The sequence below is a fragment of the Aulonocara sp. 'chitande type north' Nkhata Bay genome, linkage group LG20 (genome assembly GCF_057382095.1).
Source record: "Aulonocara sp. 'chitande type north' Nkhata Bay isolate Kocher_YH1m ecotype deep benthic linkage group LG20, A_spYH_male_GT1.1, whole genome shotgun sequence".
NCBI classification, from domain to species: Eukaryota; Metazoa; Chordata; class Actinopteri; order Cichliformes; family Cichlidae; genus Aulonocara; species Aulonocara sp. 'chitande type north' Nkhata Bay.
This window is the reverse complement of record NC_141363.1, coordinates 19085652-19106541: the sequence shown is the minus strand read 5'-3', so window position 1 is coordinate 19106541 and position 20890 is coordinate 19085652. Positions and strand designations below refer to the sequence as shown.

Below are 20890 nucleotides of genomic sequence, written 5' to 3'. Positions count from 1 at the left end.
TTGAGGTGTTTGTGAAACTCACGGTAACACTCGGGGAAGCCGGTGAAGCCGGCGGCGCACGAGTCACAGTTCTCCCCGGTGTAGTTCGGTTTGCAGAAACATCGCCCGGTCAGATCCTCACAGGTACCGTCTGTAAACTCCACATCACAGTCACAGGCTGTGGGCGGGACGAGAGATTAGGAGGATGGGACTGAAGAAGATGACCTCTGTGTGTGTGTGTGTGTGTGTGTCAGGCTCACGTGAGCAGGCCAGCAGCGAGTCGATGGCGTGGTCAGGTGACCTGTAGTAGGTGGGGACGCAGCGCTCACAGTTGACTCCAGTGGTGTGATGCTGAGAGGGAAAAGTTCCCATTACAGTCAGTCATCGCAGGTCACACACTAACACAGTTTCAGGTGTGTCAGGTACCTGACAGTTGAGGCAGACTCCGCCCCCTCTGTAGTGTCCATGGATGTCGAGGCTGGCTCTCCTCTCGTCCACCTCGGGGTCATAGTAACAGTCGAAAGAGTGACGGTGGCAGTTGCAGGCTGCAGGTGAGAACACAGACAGGTGAAGACACACCTGAAGAAGAAACACTCGCAGGTGTGACCAGGATACACCTGCGCTTCATTTACATCCTCATTCACACTCGAGAGTCACTCCTGAGATTCAGAGGAAACCACGAAGCAGACACAGCTGGCTGCGTCACGCACGCACGCGCACGCACGCACGCGCGCACACACACACACACACGCACACACACACACACGCACACACACACACACGCACACACACACACACACGCACACACTGTTTCATGTCTGATTACAGTCAGGCTGCTCCTCCAGCTGCTGCCACATCTGCACCATGAGCTCAGGTAGCTTCCAGGTGTGATGTTGAGGCTGTTATTCCCACACGTGAGACGAAGGCAGCAGCGTTTACCTGTGTGGAGCACACACAGTTATCCACAGTAATCCCAGAAAAACGTTCCAGCTTTGGAATGTTGTGTAAACTGCATGCTGATCCTGGGAAAGGGCGGGACGGGCGTTTCAGACATTTCTAATCTGTCTGAAACGCCCGATAACACCTGCGAGCGGTTTCTGTGGAGACAGACTCAGACGCTGCCGGCTCGGAGGAACCTGCCGTCATTATTGGGCTGCAGGATGAGGAGTGCTGGTTTATTCAGCCGGCACCGCCCGGACGCTGAGAGGCAGATAAGCGCTCCCGAGAGTCCGTCTGGACCTCTGCTGTGCTCTCCGCTATCTGGGACAAAGTTCACACGTGTCACATGTTCCACGCTAGGATTAAGTGGGGGGTTGTTCTCACACCCGAGCAGGAGCCAGCATTTAAAATAACAAGACAGGTAAGTTATTAAGGACAGTCTGTATGTTTGTGAGCGTGCTCAGGAGGCGGAGCCTCACACCTAGAACAGAAACAGCTGTTTCCGTTTTTACAGACCGACGCCTCCCCCTCTGACGGCGGCTCCGGGCCGACCCTCGGCGACCTCCGGTGACCTCACTGATACCCTTGTTGGTCTTTGTTAAATATAACTGCAGCTCTGATAACAGACGGCGCTCTCGTGTACACATAAGCAGAGCTCTGAACAGGATCAGACGCTGAGCGCCACACGATGTAGTCATTTAACCTTTGACCACTCAAAAACACACCTGAACTCTACAGATGAGGCTTTCCACAGACACAAACATGGGTGTGCCGTGGGCCCCCCACTGTCACCAATTGGAGCCAGCCTGGAGGTGGAAACAGCTGGTACAGATCCTGCTCACATCAGCTCAGTGGATGGAGACACACAGTTTACTGTTTGTGGATGGAAACCTCAACACTGACGTTTACCTGAAGCCCCCACACACAGACCTCTGAACACACACCTGGACCTACAACACCGGGCAGAAAACGAGGAACACACGCAGGCTCTTAAATCGTGGCGACTGGGCTTTCATCGAATCAGCAAAGATGGCCAGAGAACATGGGCGGAGCTGCCCGTCACAGCGGACGAGCGGCAGATTGAAAAGCCCAGCGAGGATGTTCTTAATTCACACGGACCCGCGAGGTCACCTGACCCCACGCAGGAAGCACATTTCTCTGCAGGGGTCACGACCCCGTGTGTGTGTCTGTGTGTTTGCACGCACTCACGTTCACACTCGTTGGCACTGTAGGTCGTGGCTGGTTTCCATGCCAACTGGTGGTATCCAGGGCAACACTGGTCACAAGATACGCCGCAGGTGTGATGCTGACAGTCGCACTGCAACCTGTAAACAACAGAGTGAAAGGGTTAATGCACACACGCGCGCACACACAATATGACGTCTGCATCCATGCTTCATTAAAGTACATTAAAGCCGTACTTCAGCAAAGTACTTGAGTAAAGGTACTCAGTTACAGTTTGATCTGCTTGCCCGTCACCGTCTCCGGCCACCTCGACATCTGGAGGTCAGCTGCTTCAAGGAAACGACATTAAATGGTGCGCTTCCACCTGGTTCGGTACTTCCTGTCTGGGCTCCAGCAGCTGTGCGATCACGTAAAGTGTGAGCGATAAAGCGCAGACAGAGATCGGCTCGACAGGCGTGTTTACGGCAGGAATGCGCTGGCCTTGAACTCAATCCTCAGTCCTGTGTGTCAGTGTGTGCGATGGCTGTGTAATATCTGAGTGTGCGTTCCTGGCAAACAGCCCGAGGGCGAGTCCAGAGTGTCGCTTCTGCAGACCTCACGCCGCGCTCATCTCAGCGAGCTGAACCAACGCTGTGTGCACTGGATCTCTGCGGAGGCGAGGCCCAGCACGCTCTTCTTACACCGGATGTGTGAATAACGCAGAGCTGCAGCAGAAAGCCAGCAGAGCTTGGTGTGACAGGTGAAACCTGCTGGTTACACGCAAATATGTGACATCACACAGATGATATTTCCTGTGTGTAACCCTGACGTGTCAGAGGCGCGCTCGGCGCTGCGTGCGCTTTACAGCTGCTCTCAGATTGATGTTTGGTTTCACCTTCAGTTCAGGATCACAGCTCAGGGGCCACATCTGGATTCTTCATTCACAGCTGGTGTGTGTGTGTGTGTGTGTGTGTGTGTGTGTGTGGTCGCGGCACATATTCAGTGATAATCCGTCAGAACCACGAGCGCTCTGAAGCTCTGACGTGCACATCCTCAGGAGTCCACCTCGCGTCAACGCAGACTCTGCTGTGATTGGCCTGCTGATTCCAGCTGCTTCATTGAATTAATGAGAGAATAACAAACAAAGCATCCGTGTGAGCACACACTGACGATCAGAAGTGTGTCTAACCTGTCAGCGAGGTCGCCTGAGCTCTGACTTGCAGACTGTTTAAAACTCTAAAAAGCGAGCGTGCTCTGGAAGCGGCGTTCAGCTCCTTCAGCTGTGGCAAACTGTGGGTATGACGAGCATTCGGGTATTTTAAACAGAGGCACGGAGCAGGCGTGTGGTTTATGTTCTTATCAAAATGTTCAAACATTCCAATAATGGGATGAATGAGGGTCGGCGAACACGTCCGGGAACCAGAGCAGGTCGTGTCTTTGGCTGCGGTGTGCAGGCAGGCGTCAGAGCGATAAAGGAATTCGAATAAACCTCTCCTGACCTCGCTTTGTGTCAGAGCGCAGGAATGCAGAGCAGCGTCAGCCTGGACACGTTTGAAGGCTGCAGGTGAGCAGACGCTGCACAGCTGGGCTCATCAGCAGCAGGTTAAAGGTCATAAAACACAGGAAGGGCTCTGCAACAACACAGACATGCTGCACATGGAATTTCTATTATTTTTATTGAGCCTTCATTTGACGGCAGCCCCGTCTGCTCATCTCCAGCTGCACCACTTTGTCCAGGGACACTGATGCTGCCCCGGAGTTTCATACATTGTTCTGAGCACACGAAGGCTTCAGACTGAGCCCATGGTGGAGTGCCCTCCCTCTCTCCTCCACCCTTCCTTTTCCATCACAGGTGAAGTTCCACGCTTCTCTGACTGATGAGAGACCTGGCGAGCTCAGGACTGCTGCGCTCAGCGATAAACCGCAGTTTAAACCAGGAAAGCCACCAGTGCAGCTGCACGGCGCCTGCGGCCTCTCAGAGCTGCAGCCCCGAGGACCATTTCATACAAACCCCAGCATCAGCTGAACACCACGGCACCGAGTCTGTGAGCCGGTACCTGCCCGCTACACCACGCAGACCGAAACACACTACTTCCTGCTGGGAGCGACATGTGCACTAAACTCGGTAACATCATCATATCTCTTCATTCAGTTTGGCACAAATGTCAGGAGAGCTGTGCCTGGAGCAGAGACACCAACCACACGTCCTCCCTTTCACTCACAGTCTTTATTCTCTTCAGGTTGTGCAGCAGGAAGTTTGCAGCTTCGCGCCTCTACAGATTTGAACTTTCAGCTTTGGACAGTAAATGAAACAAACTGCTGCCTGTTGAAACCACGAAACAGAAATATGAGGGAAAGCTTGAGCTCTGTCACTGATTTGTAGCCCCAGAGATTTCCTGACCTCAGGGTTAACAACTGGAAATGGAGCCACCTGGATGTCTTTATCGACTGTCAATTAACGCGCAGCTTAAATATCTCCAGGATGTCGGCGTGACGGCGGAAAGAGTCCCAGCAGCTGCGAGTGTCTCTGCTGTGCATCACATCTCCCCCTCAAATCGCAAATGAATCATGTTTAAAAGCAGCTCCGCACCAAGCTGTGTCCACACTCCCTCAATGAGTCTGTACGTGTGTGTGTGTGCGTTGACACGATGCATGGGTAATAATTTGCACTGCGCACAGGAAAGAAATGGAAAACAAACAGCAGGACTGCACGTCTGTGCATGCAGAGGAAACAGACGCGTATTCATGTTTCTGTAATGATGACAGCTAAACACCGGCTTAAGTCTTAACACACACACACACACACACACACGCACGCACGCACGCACGCACGCGCACACACAACAGCAGCCCCTCGCTCAGTTTTTGCATTTGCGCTCGCTCGCATTGTGTCGTTCGCGCTCTCAACATTTCTGCCCGTGCGCGAGCAGCTCTTTCTCTACACCGTTATATTTGTGCCACAAAACCAGCCAATCACAGACTTGGATGCAAAAAAATCTGATTGGCTGTTCTGGTCTCCAATCAGCTCGAAATGGCAAAATGCAATATCCCAGAATCCAGAAATGGATTCTGGGATATCTGGGAGCAACGCAGAGGGGCGGAGTTTGAAATATTACTCTTTCTGGGTCACAAAATAAACTTTTAAGATATTTTCATGCGAGAATGTGTCTACCCTCATTCATGCTGTGTGTTCTGTCTGCCTGTGTTTATTGTTTGTATTTTGGACGTTTGTTACTTTGAGTTCAGCATTAAAGCTGTTTGAGTTCACGTTTGTCTCCGGAGTCTGCACTTTGGGTCCTCCTCCTGCCTGCACACAGCCGTTCATATCATCTTGTCTTTATTTTTAGTTAGCGCCTTAAACACTTCAAGCTGTAAGCTAATGATAGTTATATAAGAGCAGAACGTTTTACGTCCAATGGATGATGATCTGACTAGTCGACTGTCAAAATAATCGTTTGTGGCAGCTCTGTGGGTGACAGGTGAATGAAAGATTTGACAGAGAGAGAGAGCTGTGCATGAAGTGTGATTTTTATCATGGTGGAAGCAAAACAGCAAAGGTCAGAGTGAATCCATGATGACGTTTATCAAACGTGAAGCGTAGTTTGGATCTTCTTTTGCTTCTGGTTCAATGAATTTTGGTTGGAGAGAGATAAAACCTGCAGCTCAGAATCGAGCGCAAAAAAGACGTAAACACAGCGCAGACCCGACGCATCAGAGTCAGCGAGCTGTCGGCTTTCAGCCCCGACGGCGTGTCCGTGTACGGGCCGTCGGGTGAGAAAGCCGAGAAAGAGAACGCTGATTCTGATGCGTCGGTCCGCTCTGCGTTTACGTCTTTGAGTGGAGTCCGTTACCTGCTCTCATTCACTGTTTGGTGGTTGTTGAAATAGTTTTGTGAGCTTTAACCTGAGATTCTGGCAAAATTCATTTATATTTAAAAGTCAAATTGGTCGCACTCTAGAGCCCTGCTGTGGATCACTTCCATCTTCACAACACCTGTACAAGGGAACATGTTTCCATGACTCACCTGTTTAAGCTGGATTAAAGTTGTCATATCTGGGGGCGTGGCCTCTTTGAAAGAGTTTCCTAGTTTTGTGGTTTGGACAACTCCAGAGTGATTACGCTGCTAGCTGTAGCTCACCTGTATCTGACATCCAGGCGAGCTTTGCTCAGACGTACGTGGTGACGGAGTTTACTGAGCAGCTGCAGGTTCTGTGAGGCCATGCTGAGCTCCTCTGAATGCCAGCTGTACCCTCGTTTGCCAGCACATGCTCAAACACAGCTAGCATTTATTTCCATCGCAGGTATGCAAATTTATAAGAGCGTGGCACACAGCCAACCCTCACACAGGAGTACCTGACGCCTTTCAGATCACAGCTCCGGGGAAAGAGGTGTGTGTGTGTGTGTGTGTGTGTGTGTGACTCCAAGAGACAAACACAGTGAACGAGTGTGTGTGTGTGTGAGTTAAATCTTACTTGTAGGGGTTGCTGGGGTCTTTGGCGTTGCAGGCCTCAGCATGCCCGTTGCACACACAGCGTCCTCCGATACTGATGTCTTTGATGCTGTAGTAATACTAGAACACAGATCACAGCAGGAGCTGACTCAGAAACACTGCTGGCAGCTTCAGGGTTCTCTGCTGCCTACAGTCACTTCAAAGAACAACAAGACTCATGCTGGGACAACTCACACACTGACTCTTCATCACAATTTGACACCAAGTTCTCTGCATCGCTTTCCTAAACGTCCAGATGTTGATGACGTCTCTTGTTGTGAAGGCGTATCACATCCATCCATCCAACCATCCATGCATCCATCCATGCATCCAACCATCCATCCATGCATCCATCCAACCATCCATCCATGCATCCATCCAACCATCCATGCATCCATCCATGCATCCATCCATGCATCCAACCATCCATCCATGCATCCATCCATCCAACCATCCATGCATCCATCCATGCATCCATCCATGCATCCATCCATCCAACCATCCATGCATCCAACCATCCATCCATGCATCCATCCATCCAACCAACCATCCATGCATCCATCCAACCATCCATGCATCCAACCATGCGTCCAACCTTCCATCCATCCAACCATCCATCCATGTCTCCAACCATCCAGCCGTGCATCCATCCATCCATCCATGCCTCCATCCATGCATCCAACCATCCATCCAACCATCCATCCATGCATCCATCCATGCATCCAACCATCCATCCATCCATCTTACAGCCTTGTAGGATTCATTTAACAGACTTGAGGAGCATGAGCTCATCTTTACTGTTTGTTGTGATCAGTCCAGAAAACGCAACATGTAGCAGTAAACACCCAACAGCAGCAAATCAGCAAACTATGATGTCACTGTGTGCTGACTGATGATTGGTTTGCTGCGGTGCCTTACCCTGCGGGTGACGGTGGGGTCGCGGAGCGCCTTGCCCATCAGGTGACCCAGCAGCGTGTTGGTTCTCAGGAAGCGGAGCCTGATGTTTGTGGCCTTGGTGAACTCCCTCAGTACTGGCGAGTACGAAAAGTTCATCGCCCCGGGACGGCCGTTCACCAAAGACACGACGATCTGAGGACAAAGACACGAAACCTGCAAACACCTGGCAGCTGATCGTTCCTCGGGTCAGCTGACCAATTCCTTGAACTGATGTTAGCTAACAGCTCAGAATTTCAACTTTTAGTCACTGTCTGCTTTTTTCTCACTTTCTGAGCATTATTTATCCATTTGGACCACTCGCTCGTTCCTTTGGCTGATAGATTTCTACGTCCTCCTCACTCATCTTTCTCCCAGCTAACCTGATCTCGTTACAGAGTCGTTGTAATCTGATCACGTGATTGTCTCACCTCTCCATTCTCCAGCGGCACGATGCGTGAATACTCGATGGTGCAGACGATGTCATCATCGTGGCTGATCCTCTCAATGGTGCTCTGTCCAAAACGCTCGATGCAGTCTCTCTTGGAGGCTACACACACACACACACACACACACACACACACACACACACACACACACACACACACACACGAAAACAGAAAAGTGTGAGGCGTCCTCAGGATCCACTTCAGTTGATGATTAGAGCATCTCCAAGCAGCTGCTCTCAAACCCTAACATCACAGCTGGAGTCATGTTAGTGAACACCGTTCAGCTGTTTCCACACATTGTCAACAGAAACTACAGGTGCTCATCCTCAAAAAGCTCAGAAAAGCACAGCATCACACTGTGGCTGGGCCCATAGCAGGATGCAGTGATGTCAGCAGATGTGGGAGGAGCTAAGGCAAGAAATTCACCAGTGATTGGTGGATACAGCCCTAAATTCTACATGGAAATACCCCGAAATACTGCGAGTAATCCTATGTAATGTCCGCTTCTCAGAGCTTCTGAACTATAGGCTGATCTTAGCACCAGCACCAGTTACTGCACCAGTACCAGCACAGACCCTGGTAGAAGAGAGAAAACAGAGGTGCAGAGATTATTCTGCAGCATTCTTTCAAATTAAAAGTCAAGCTAACCACATTTATGATATGAACGCCTGCATTAAGCCGTCACCTTTTCATTTATCTGCCACCACCTCAGACACCTGGTGTGAGTCTGAATGAGGCACACATCTGCTAGTTAAACATCACGCTGCGACCTGCTGGCAACAGTCCTGGAATTCCCCTCCAGCTCACCTGAACTGACGGCTGCCACAGCCAATCAGCTGGCAGGCCTGTGATGTAATGCCCCTCCCCCCGGCCCCCGGGCTGCTATTTAACTGAGGTTAGAAGAAGAGTTAGGGTGACCCACAGGAGGTCAGGACGCTGGAATCTGACAGAGTTCGGTCCTCAGCTGTCGGGGTCGTACAGGTGAACATGCATGCAAGCGTGTGCTGTTACTCACAGGCGAAGTACTGCCACGGCTGGTAGGTCTGCCCGAAGTCCACGGATCTCTCCAGAACCCAGAGGTCAGGCCGCGGAGAGTTGGCGAATTTGATCAGCACGTATGCCACGTGGAAGAGCTGCAGAGATACCGAAGAAGAAGAAACGCTGATGAAAAGCACTTTGACCTGGTTTGGACCGTCGATGGAGGAACAGCAGGACTCACTTTAAAGCAGGAAAAACAAGAAAAAACAAAACGACAAGACTAAAAGGAGGGAGAAGACGGCGCTGTTCACTGCTTCCTGGACTCTGCGTCAGCGCTGTGTGATGTTACAAACTCGACCCGACACCAAGCAAAGACAGCCAGTTTATACAGGGGCAGCAGTGTGCCATCATTTATGAACCATCATCAAAACCACTAAATCACTGAGATGTTGAGTTTTCACAATAATGACACAACAACATAAAAAACACCTTTCAGCTTTTAATTTCAAAAAGTTTTTCTGGCTGCAGTTCTGTCATTAGCTAACGAGCTACTGCAGCGAGGGTGGATCAGTAACCAGTACCAGGTGACTCCATCACCATCCTGTCTTTGATGTGAGCATGTTAGCTGCATCCACAGGCTGTGACAGCATCACAGCAACATCCAATCACTATCCTTCGCTCTGAGCCTCAGCTGAAGCGCAGGCTTCACTGCACAGGACTCACTGCAGCCTCTGCTGGACGCTAGAGGAACTGCAGGTTTTAGAGTTTGCGTTTGAGGTCGACGTTTGGAGAGGATGAACAGAAAATGTACTGTCACTGTGGGCGAGGATGCAGGACGTACACAGGGCCCAGGAGGCGCAACCAGAATAAAGTCACAATACAACAAAAAGATGAAAGATAAATATCAAGTATAAATATGAAGTGCACATGTATGATTCTGTAGAAAAATACTTGTAGTTTCTTGTCTAGAAAATATTAAATATAAATGCATTTTGAAGAAGAAAGAAGGAGTGGGCTGGATGGAGATGAACGTTAGAGAGCTGCTCAGGGAGACGCTGGCTTGCTCTGAGCTAAACAGCTGACCTCTGTGAGGAGGCGCACGTGTCATCAGCTGCCGTCACAGAGCTGAGCCGGAGCTCCTAACGTGCTCCTGCCGACACCTTTTCTCCTCACCCATCACCCCCCCGTTCATTCCCAAAGCTGATTGGACGGTGATGACAAACCATTGTGTCTGACCTTGAGATCACTCCCCAGCTGCAGCAGAACAAACTAAAGCGACAAAGAAACGCGATAACACGAGCTCTGACGTCCCGTGTGAGGCCTCGCTCACAGCTCACTGCTGATTGGTTCAAAGCTTCACACGTTCCTGGCTCACGCCTGAATGATGCCAAAGCCTTCATCGGTCCCACCGTACCTAAAAATAAGCACCCATTGAGCAGAGAAATGCTCAGAGTCTCATTAATGTGGAAAAACTCAAACATTTGATTTGTTACATTTTAAAGCTTCAGATCAAAGATGTGAACTTTAACATCCACAGTCTGAGTCCGTTTGTCATCTTGGCCCTCTGGAAACACACAATTCAATTCAATTTTATTTATATAGCGCCAAATCACAACATAAGTCGCCTCAAGGCGCTTCATAGGTACAGAGAAAAACCCAACAATCATATGACCCCCTATGAGCAGCACTTTGGCGACACTGGGAAGGAAAAACTCCCTTTTAACAGGAAGAAACCTCCGGCAGAGCCAGGCTCAGGGAGGGGCGGGGCCATCTGCTGTGATTGGTTGGGGTGAGAGAAGGAAGACAGGATAAAGACATGCTGTGGAAGAGAGACAGAGGTTAATAACAGATATGATTCAATGCAGAGAGGTCTGTTAATACATAGTGAGTGAGAAAGGTGACTGGAAAGGAAAAACTCAATGCATCATGGGAATCCCCCGGCAGCCTACGTCTATTGCAGCATAACTAAGGGAGGATTCAGGGTCACCTGGTCCAGCCCTAACTATATGCTTTAGCAAAAAGGAAAGTTTGAAGCCTAATCTTGAAAGTAGAGATAGTGTCTGTCTCCTGAATCCAAACTGGAAGCTGGTTCCACAGAAGAGGGGCCTGAAAACTGAAGGCTCTGCCTCCCATTCTACTTTTAAATACTCTAGGAACAACAAGTAGGCCTGCAGAGCGAGAGCGAAGTGCTCTAATAGGGTGATATGGTACTACAAGGTCATTGAGATAAGATGGGGCCTGATTATTTAAGACCTTGTATGTGAGGAGCAGGATTTTGAATTCTGGATTTAACAGGAAGCCAATGAAGGGAAGCCAAAACAGGAGAAATATGCTCTCTCTTTCTAGTCCCTGTCAGGACTGTCAGGACACAAAGCTGCCTCACAGGTCGAGTTTACCTCAGGTGATGAGAGGCGTGGCTCTGAGCGGTTCCTGCTCATGATTCACGACATTAGTAAATAAACATAATAATGAACACAACGGTAAATTATGATGATCAGTCATCCTGAGCACTTGCAGCCTGACAGTTGCAGATGATCTCTGCTCTTCGTCTCTCCCAGTCTTTGATCAGCTGTCGTCGGAGCTCGGGCCCGTCATCTCCACTTCCTCCTTTTAAAGGCGAGCGCTGTCAGAAGTGATGACAGCAGGAACGCAGAGAGGCTGACGATGACGGGAGTCCGGGGACAGGAGGGCCGTCCATCCATCTGCATCTGTCCAACAGTTTGTCCTCTTTTTAAACAAAGCCTTAAAGTCGTGGACTGCAGAGTCTCAGCAGTAGAACTCCATATTTCTATTCTTGGAGCAGCTTTGCATGATTCTTCTTCTGGTGCAGTCGAGCACATGACCATCCACCGTCAGAGCAGAAACTGTTGTTGTAAAACATATTTCTGACCTTTAACCTGCTAAATTTAAGAGCTCCACATAAACACGCCCCTGCCCCCTTTATTTTCTCTTTCTCTGGGTGAGTTCTGATTGGATAGAAGAAACAAGAGAACGAACCTTTTTATTGTTTTTGGCTTTCAGGTCTGATTGAATGAAACAGGAAGTTGATTCTGGAGATTTTTTTTATCATAGTGTTGGAGTCAGAGAGGAGCAGGACGGACCTCGCAGAGCAGCTTTCACCGTGAATGTGCTGACGTGGAGCAGGCTCAGAGGTGCCGCGGTTTGGTTTCCGCCCCTGTCCATCTCCGGCTCTCTGTGGGAGCTCGTCTGAACAAAAGTCTCACTGACCCTTTTTCCATCGCACGTCCTCAGCAGTTATGGATCAGTGACGGCCTCAGTGCTGAGGAAACATCAGACCGAACCTCGGTGCTGAGGAAACATCAGACCGAACCTCGGTGCTGAGGAAACATCAGACTAAGTCTGTGTTTGTGGGCAAACAGGAGCCGCAGGATCATCTGCAGGTCATTCAAACCCACTTTCCCGGATTCAGCACGGAGCGAGGACGCCGCCTCAACACAGCTCAAGGTTAGGGCCTGCATGGTCCCAACAGCGCTTCTAACTAACGAGGGTCGATCATGTGTGTCTTCATGTGCGTGTCTGTATGTGTGTCTGTGCGTGTCTCCGTGTGTGTGTGTGTGTGTCTGTGCGTGTCTCCGTGTGTGTGTGTGTGTGTCTGTGCGTGTCTCTGTGTGTGCGTGTCTCCGTGTGTCTCTGTGTGTGCGTGTCTCCGTGTGTCTCTGTGCGTGTCTGTGTCTCTGTGTGTGTGTGTGTGTGCGCGTGTCTCCGTGTGTCTCTGTGCGCGTGTCTCCGTGTGTCTCTGTGTGTGTGTGTGTCTCTGTGTGTGCGTGTCTCCGTGTGTCTCTGTGCGTGTGTCTGCGTGTGTGTGTGTGTGTGTGTGTGTGTGTGTGTCTGTGCGTGTCTCCGTGTGTCTCTGTGTGTGTGTGTGTGTGTGTGTCTGTGCGTGTCTCCGTGTGTCTCTGTGTGTGTGTGTGTGTGTCTGTGCGTGTCTCCGTGTGTCTCTGTGTGTGTGTGTGTGTGTGTCTGTGTGTGTCTGGCCCCTCACTGGTTTAATAATTGTACACATTCCTTGGTGGCTCCACATTCCTGGTGCCACAGGTAACTATGGCGATAAGCATGGAGACGCACAACAAAGATACAGCGTGAGGAGGAGGAGACGTTTCAGCAAACACCAATAAGAGAGCAGTAAGAAGGTCACCTGATGCACTGAAGTCACGCAGGTTATAGTCACCTGCACCACAGAGATCATGTGACCTGGTCACTTTGTGGAATACAGGAACATTTAAAAGCTGTGAAATATGAACAAAGTGCAGATTCTGAGTACATGACATTTACATATCGGAGTACTTCGATAAAGTACACAACTCACGGAAATGTAGGCCGTCTTATAAAGACACGAGCAGCAGCTGCATCTGTCTGCACAGATGTGCTCCCTGAGTCCATCTCAGGGGTCAGCAGGACAGCCATGTGGCTAATCTGAGTTCTAATCTGTGTAATCTGAGTCTGCAGACGGACTGCAGGGCCAAAGCAAAGAGCAGCTGCTAACAACAAGAACCACTGATTCACTCCTCGTACAGTTTATCAGTACAGGAGACACGCCAGCTGCTGTGTGTGTGTTTCATTCCTCACAGTCCATCTGTAACATTTATTCATCCAAACTATTCAGCGCCTTCAAGGACGTTTCTAAAGTCTCCATGGGAACGGATAAACCCAGGAACAAAATCAGCGCACAGCAGAAACAGGTTAGCACCGATGCCTCGCAGCAAGAAGGTCCCGAGTTTGATTCCAGCATCAGGCTGGTGTGTTCTGCTCCCACAGTAGTATGAATGGTTGTCTGTCCCCGACCCTGACAAGGATAAGTGGAGGAGAACAGATGGAATCAGGTCTGAGTTATGAATTTAAAGTTAGTGCACTAACAGGAACATCCCCGTCTCTCCCCTCGGGGGCCGGGGTCAGGAATCTCTGTCTAATTCTCTGCTGGAATTCCAAGTCACAATTCCCAGCCTGGAAAAGTCTCCGAGTCCTCTCAGATTTCACTGACAACATTTTGTGACAGTTTCAGGTTTGGCTGTGTGAAGCGAGGCGCCTCTGTGGCCGGGCGTGAAACACGCTGGATTCGTTGGTGCCCGGTGGAACGGTCACAGGTTTAAAGGCCACCGGCGTTCCTGTCAGGTGACAGCTGTGACGCTCCGCGTGTTGGTGATATGTGGATAGTGCATTACTGATTAAAACTACCATTCTCAGCAAGCGTCAGACACTGTGAGTCAGGTTCAGATAAAAACCTCAGTTCAGCTTTGAGAAGAAATTTGTGCTTCTGATGTGAAAAACATGAGAACAAAAAACAGGTCGTTTTTTATAAAGTGCCATCATGCGGCCCTGACACACAAACACAACATTACACGGCTTCGGGCTCTGGTGGAGCACTCCCACATCACAGCTGGAAAAGCCAAAGCTAGCCCCGAGCTAGCTGACCTGCGAGGTCATGAAAAGAGCGCAATTCCTCCGTGAGCAGAGCGAGGATCAGTGCGCATCCATGAAAACATAAACGCTGGTTCTGATTCTTCTACAAGCTGTTCCAGGCCTAAATCCTGGGCGTAGAAACGAGTCCGCATCCTGAAGCTCCACCGCAGTCAAGGCCACAGCCTGCTCCTAGGCGGCCGGCGTGTACACGCTCAAACATGTCAGTCATGTAAAGTTCACGGCTCTGTCCTCAGCTGTTAGGCACGGCGCCGAAAGCTCCGACATACAAACGTGTCGGGGCGAGAGACGAGGGCGCCTTCCAGGAACGTCGCCGTGGTGGAAACACTGATTTCCCCCAAGAAAAAATGCATCTACAACCATAACGGGAAAACTTATCTTCAGCACTCAGCGCCCAAATCCTCCATACCCAATGTCACCGTGGTTATGTACATCTTTATTTACAGTCTATGCTAACAATCTCACAGCTTTCAGTTAAAAGTTGCACTTTTTCTGGATTTGACTGCAGAAGACGTGAGGATTTCTAACAGCGCTGCACGCATTCTCCGGGCCGTTTCATGTGTTCTGGAAAAAGGAAACATTTTTCCAGCTTGTGACAGATAAGACCCTCCCTCCCTCAGAGGAGAAGTCAGCTGAGCACGAAGGGAGGACGGAGCAGAAGGAAGGGAGGCTTCCCATCCTGTGACCTCGACTTTCTCCACGTTCCTGATGCGCTCCTCTTTCATGCGCTCCATCCAGCCGTTATCAGAACAGACGGCTGGGTCACATTCTTTAATTACAGGAGGAGGAAGAAGAGGAGGAGCGATAACAGAGACCGAGTACAGAGAGGTTCACGGAAATGAGCTCCAGACCACAACATGAACATAGAGGTCAGAGGTCAACATCCAGAGTGAGAGAAGATGTCGACGGCCAGTCACAGTGCTGACAGGTCATCACAGCTGATCTCAGTCCCTCCTCTTCCTCCTCAGTTTGTGACACACTGATGAGTAATCAGTAACGAGCTTCACGGAGTTTGGAGGCTGACGCTGGTTTAAGCGTCGCAGCCGAGCGGATGGTGATTCGTTGACCTCGGTGTTTTCGTTTGCGGCTGGTGATCGAGGGTCAGTCGGCTCTGGCCAATGACAAACTCAGCTTCATGTTGATGACTGTGGTTCAGCAGTTTAACAAGGTTTAGCCGTTAGTTTGGGTTCGAATGAACGCTGTCAGCGTTTTTTCTGCCTGGAACAGAAAGACAACGTTTGTAAATCCCTGCTGAAGCAGTGACAGAGAGCAGCTTCCTGTTTCTGACCGTGCGATGTCCATCACACTGACAGAAGTCTCCTCGGCGTGCCGAACATTCCCAGTGTGACGGACTGGCTGTTAATGGTGTCTGGCAGTGCTGAGGCCCTCCAGCTGTTGGCCCTGATGTATGCAGCTGCCAGCTTGTTTCTGTCAGGCCTCCGTGGACACCTCAGCATGGCCTAGCGTGGAACACGCCCACTGACGGTGACGGGGTCACCCGTTTAACAGCTGTGGAGATTTATGAAGAGGAAGAGCGCTCAGAGATCACAGGAAGTCCTCCAACGCTTTCAACAGGGCCAAGTTCATCAGCAGCTCCAGCTGTGTCACTCAAACTACGACCATTACTTCAACCATCACTGAGGTGGACGCCGTGGTGACGCTCTGCTGCTCTGTAAGCACTCAGTGAGCTGCAGCTCTGCCCGTGTGGTGGCACGCAAACACACCCCACCTCCACTCCCACCACCTCTTTATGACCCAACTCTGAGAAAACACTCCCACACCTCCTCCCTCTTCTTCAGCTTCCACACCCTGACCAATCTCATTCCAGCTCTCCAGGAAAACAGAGAAAATGGTCCCAGTTAAATGGCAGCACAAACCAGTATAAGTCTACGTCGGGCTGCTCAGACAGCAGGCTGAGAACAGATGTGTCCAGATGTGTTTGATGTGAGAACACCTGCAGTAATCGTCAGCCTCTGTGAACAAAAACTAAGAGCTGTTGAGCCTTCCTCCTCCTCTTCCTCACGCTTTGTCCTGCAAGCCCGGCACCGACGGCGAACTATGAGCTACACGCGACAGACTCCTACCCACCAACCTGCACCACAGGGCCAGGTGTGATGGCGTTTTACACCTGTGATCACTCCCACCCATTCTATTCTGCATTAGCATGTTGCTATCATTAGCCTTCAGCTGGACACACACACACAGACACACACACACACACACACTACACTCTTCCTTTAAGAAGAAGACAAACTTCTCCTTCCACATGGCTTTTTTTATTTTCCATGACCTCAGCGTTGGGACATATAGAGGAGGCGTGTCTGCCGATACTCTGGATACGTCACAGGTCGTGAGCAGGAGGTCAAAATAAAATAAAAACCTGAGATTGTGCAGTGTGTAAACAAAGACCTGTACGTGCTTCCGTTGCTGAACACGACAAATACACACAGCGTGACCTCGTGCCCTCTAAAGTCCACGCCCTCTCTCTCCTTCGTTTCAGCCCCGGCTGAAAAACAAGAAACTCAAACAACGATAGGCCGATATTTACCGTCACATTAGCCCCTCCCTCTCCTCTGAGCTGCCGTTGCCTCCCTGCCCAAGTTTCTTAGTGTGTATTTGCCCTCCTTCATCCCTCCATTCATGGAAAACTCTGATAAATGAAGATGATTGATGGGCTGCTGAGTGTTCCTCCAACGCCGTCCTTCCAGACCTGCAGGATCAACGTTTGAAGGCAGAGATAAGACAAGAAGGGCGCTCAAACTAAGTCACACACGTGGCTTTGCCCCCTTCACATTACTGCACCTGTCAGCGTAACTGACGGAGGATGGACAACAGGAAGCGGTGGAGAGGAGGTCAGTGTGGAGGAGCCGCAGAGGTGAAAAATAACGGCTAGTTAAATTCAGCAGTGAGTGGGACGTGTTCAAAATATCCTGAGCAGATTTAGAGGAGGCGAGTGAGAATAAGTGACCGAGGGTTTCACAGTAAACACCAGAGTTAAATCTGGTTCTTCTGTCTCTCTGAAGGAGCTCATTGTGCACCAGCAGCAGGACATTAGCATCAGACTATTCTTAGCCTGGGCCGGCCGAGCAGGAAGAACACAGCTCGCAGTCTGTGGCGTCCTTCAGGAGGACGAGGATGGCGCACAAAAAACCTTCTGTCGAGCCGAACTCGCTCTTCCTCCTCCTGCAGCGTGGAGCTGGACTCTGAAACCCGACCTTCTGTCAGAGACACAGGAAACCCCGATGCTCGTGCTTTGAAGGCCACGCCCACATCTCACCTCATAGCAAACGTATGATTGGTCACTAAATGATCCTGAAGGCTCCAGCAGCCCAAATGCAGTCCAGAGGTGGAGCTCAGCTGAAGCTAGCAGCTACAGCCACCTGTGTCAGCATCCACCTGTCAGCATCCACCTGTCAGCATCCACGTGTGTCAGCATCCACGTGTGTCAGCATCCACCTGTCAGAATCTACCTGTCAGCATCCACGTGTGTCAGCATCCACCTGTGTCAGCATCCACGTGTGTCAGCATCCACGTGTGTCAGCATCCACGTGTGTCAGCATCCACCTGTCAGAATCTACCTGTCAGCATCCACCTGTCAGAATCTACCTGTCAGCATCCACCTGTCAGAATCTACCTGTCAGCATCCACCTGTGTCAGCATCCACCTGTGTCAGCATCCACCTGTGTCAGAATGCACCTGTGTCAGCATCCACTTTTCAGCATCCACCTGTCAGCATCCACCTGTCAGCATCCACGTGTGTCAGCATCCACTTTTCAGCATCCACCTGTCAGCATCCACCTGTCAGCATCCACCCGTCAGTCACAGAGGCCACACTTACCACAGTTGTGCTTGTTCAGGTGTGGTTGACCCTCCAGCTCCTACAGAGGTTTTTCAAATAACACTAAAAATGTTGACCACGCCGCTGACCACGGCGAGACAAGTCGCTCCTGTTATCACTGAACCCTTTACACGTGTTGTGTTTAAAAACAAGGTTTAAAAAGAACAGTCCTTTATTCAAATCTAGTTTCTTTAACTGTCGGCCTCTCACCTGTTTTCTTCCAAAGTACTAAGAATTTGAAAACATCTGTCTGATAATAATATCGTATAATCACTGTTCTGGATTTATAGAAAAAATGTCTTCAGAGCGGGCCTTTCTACAGGGTTGGATGATAAACATATTCCCTTAGTTTGTTCCTAGATTTGTCAAAGGTGTTTGACACAGTTCAGTTTAAAATGCTTTTAACAAAATTAAATAAAATTGGAACTGGAAATATTAGATAACAATAAGAGAAAAACGGGTCATTGTTAATAACCAGAATTCAAAGGGAGCTTGTGTGTGGGGTTTTAGGCCCGCTCTTATTTTTAATTTACATTCATGATTTTGAAACTGTGTGTAAAAATGTACTCCCTCTGATGTTTGCAGCTGACACTTATCTCACTCTGATGACCTTATAAGAGAAGCAAAAGAAGAGTTATGCTAACAAACTGTCACTTTATATTCATATATTATATTTCACAAAATCCTGAATTTGTCTGCAGAAAGTCGATGAAGTCGATATTCTGAGCAGAGCTCGGCATTCTATAAATTGTCCCTGTATGTTGATATTACATTAATTTTTCATTTATCCACACATAATGTCTAGTACTAGTGTGTGGGCTGCTACATGTCAATCATATCTTCATAGAATTTCATTAATTCAAAATAAATTTTTCTATTTCTCAAACAGACTTTCTTCATCTGCTCCTCTTTTTTAGAAAACCCTGAATCTTGTTAATGTGAATATATAATACACATCTCTGTATGTATAAGTGTGTATATGTGATTAGTGATTTACCAACTGCACTCTGACATTCTTAAATACAGAGGACCTGTTTATTGGACTACCAGCAGCTTCAGTCCATCGCTGCACTCAATACTTTTAATTTCTAACAGTATATTTATTATATTGTAAATGATTGTATGTAACTTGTGCGTCCGTGCTGCTAACCTGTTGATGTTATAGGGGAGGTGACATTTAAACTTTACATTATTATTATTGTTGGTGTTGTTGATTCTATTTGTGTACAAACAAAACAAAACCCCGCCCCTAATCATGCAAACAGGTGAGTTATAGAAACGTCCTCCCCCTGTACAGGTGTCATGAACAGTCTGTACATCAGGCTATGGAGACTGACTCACCACTGCCTCTGCTGGACGGCAGAGGAACTACAGAGTTTAGCTCCTGAAATTAGAAATAATTTCATATTTTTGATGGCTGTGATATTTTCTTGGTGCAGTTTCTTGGTGCCTTCTAATTCAGCAGCTAAACTAAAGTCTCTGTCCCGCTGCCTGAATTAGAAATGTGCTGAAAGACAAAGTTTGTGAAGGGGCGTGGCTAAAAGCCCTTTGAGGGGTCTGCTGTTTCACCCTGATCCGGGGGACAGAGAAACCAGCCGATGAGTAAATAAACCACAGGAAGAGAAGTTAATCTATCACAAACAAACCCCATTAACTCATCTAATCTTTTTAATGAATGTCCCGTTAATCCCATTCCCCCGCCTGTCTGAAGACTCTGACACTCACATCCAGCTGTTTGCCTCATGTTTGCTCTCCAGCTCTTTGTGAATGGCTCAAACACTCCAGCTGACACAATGGTGCCATAAAAGGCCCATTGAGGGGTTCTGTGAATGCAGAGTCGCCGGGAAGGCCGGCACCACTGCGGCATCAAAGGAAGGTCACGAGGGCGAGCAAATACTGCGAGACAAAGAGAGGGAGCTGAATGGATGCTCAGATCGCAGAGGGCTCATTCCCCCAAAATTGGACTTTTCCGATTTCTGGAATCGAAGCTGAAGCTCGTTCACTGAAGACGCGCATGGATCATGTTATCCAACACACGAAACCTAAACATCAAGTGACAGTCGTGGGTTACTCGTTTACGTTCCCTGGGATCAGCTGACAGCGACGCTGCAGAGCGCCCTCTGGTGGACAAACTATGCAACATCAATGATAACGTGGATGGTTTTTTTTCCGTCTCTTCTTTACTTTTTAAATTTTCATTTACCCATAAAGATCTGCAAATAGCCAAGGTCAGCCAATATTTCACTCCCAAACTGCCCAAAAAAAGCTGTGATAAACAATTTTCATCATTGAGTCGATTTTTGAGGTTCTCGATCAGCTGAGCACGACCTGATGGTCAGTAATAAGAACAAGCTGGAAACAGATTCAGGCCGTTGTGGTTTCAGGTGCTGTTGAGCAGGTTAGGGACTCGTTTAAACAACTATTAACATATCTTTATTTTCACGGCACATTCAACCTGCAACACACGTGTCTGTGTCGATCCTTCTTCTTCTGCATCAATAACAAAGTCCTGAGAGGAGTCATTGAAACAAAACTTTAGTCAGAGCACGGCCCGAGAAATCCCCACAAAACCAGAGATCGTGGTTTAGACGCTGTCCTCACGTTCACACCTGAGTCGGCAGGTATCGGCTCCCACGAAAAACCATCTTCACGTCGTCTTCACGTTCTGGGAGCGGAGACCAGAGG

The 20890-nt window shown here is 49.2% G+C and overlaps 2 protein-coding genes across 4 annotated transcripts in view; one reads left to right on the top strand and one right to left on the bottom strand.

Annotated features, from left to right (window-relative positions):
• The window catches only part of LOC147305434 (uncharacterized), a 479902-nt gene that overhangs the window by 138762 nt on the left and 320250 nt on the right, over nt 1-20890 (top strand). The gene's annotated exons all lie outside the window — the stretch shown is intronic.
• Nucleotides 1-20890, bottom strand: part of lama5 (laminin, alpha 5) — a 72977-nt gene that overhangs the window by 41344 nt on the left and 10743 nt on the right. For all 3 annotated transcript variants that reach the window (XR_015126587.1, XM_086276860.1, XM_086276861.1), the window contains exons 3-10: nt 8969-9086; nt 7936-8054; nt 7490-7660; nt 6555-6652; nt 2128-2243; nt 406-524; nt 240-330; nt 23-157 (exon numbers count right to left, since the gene is read on the bottom strand). Coding sequence is in view for 2 of the 3 variants with exons in the window: in XM_086276860.1 (XP_086132986.1) it covers nt 23-157; nt 240-330; nt 406-524; nt 2128-2243; nt 6555-6652; nt 7490-7660; nt 7936-8054; nt 8969-9086 (967 nt within the window). In the remaining variant the exon portion in view is untranslated. The remainder of the gene's footprint in view (nt 1-22; nt 158-239; nt 331-405; nt 525-2127; nt 2244-6554; nt 6653-7489; nt 7661-7935; nt 8055-8968; nt 9087-20890) is intronic.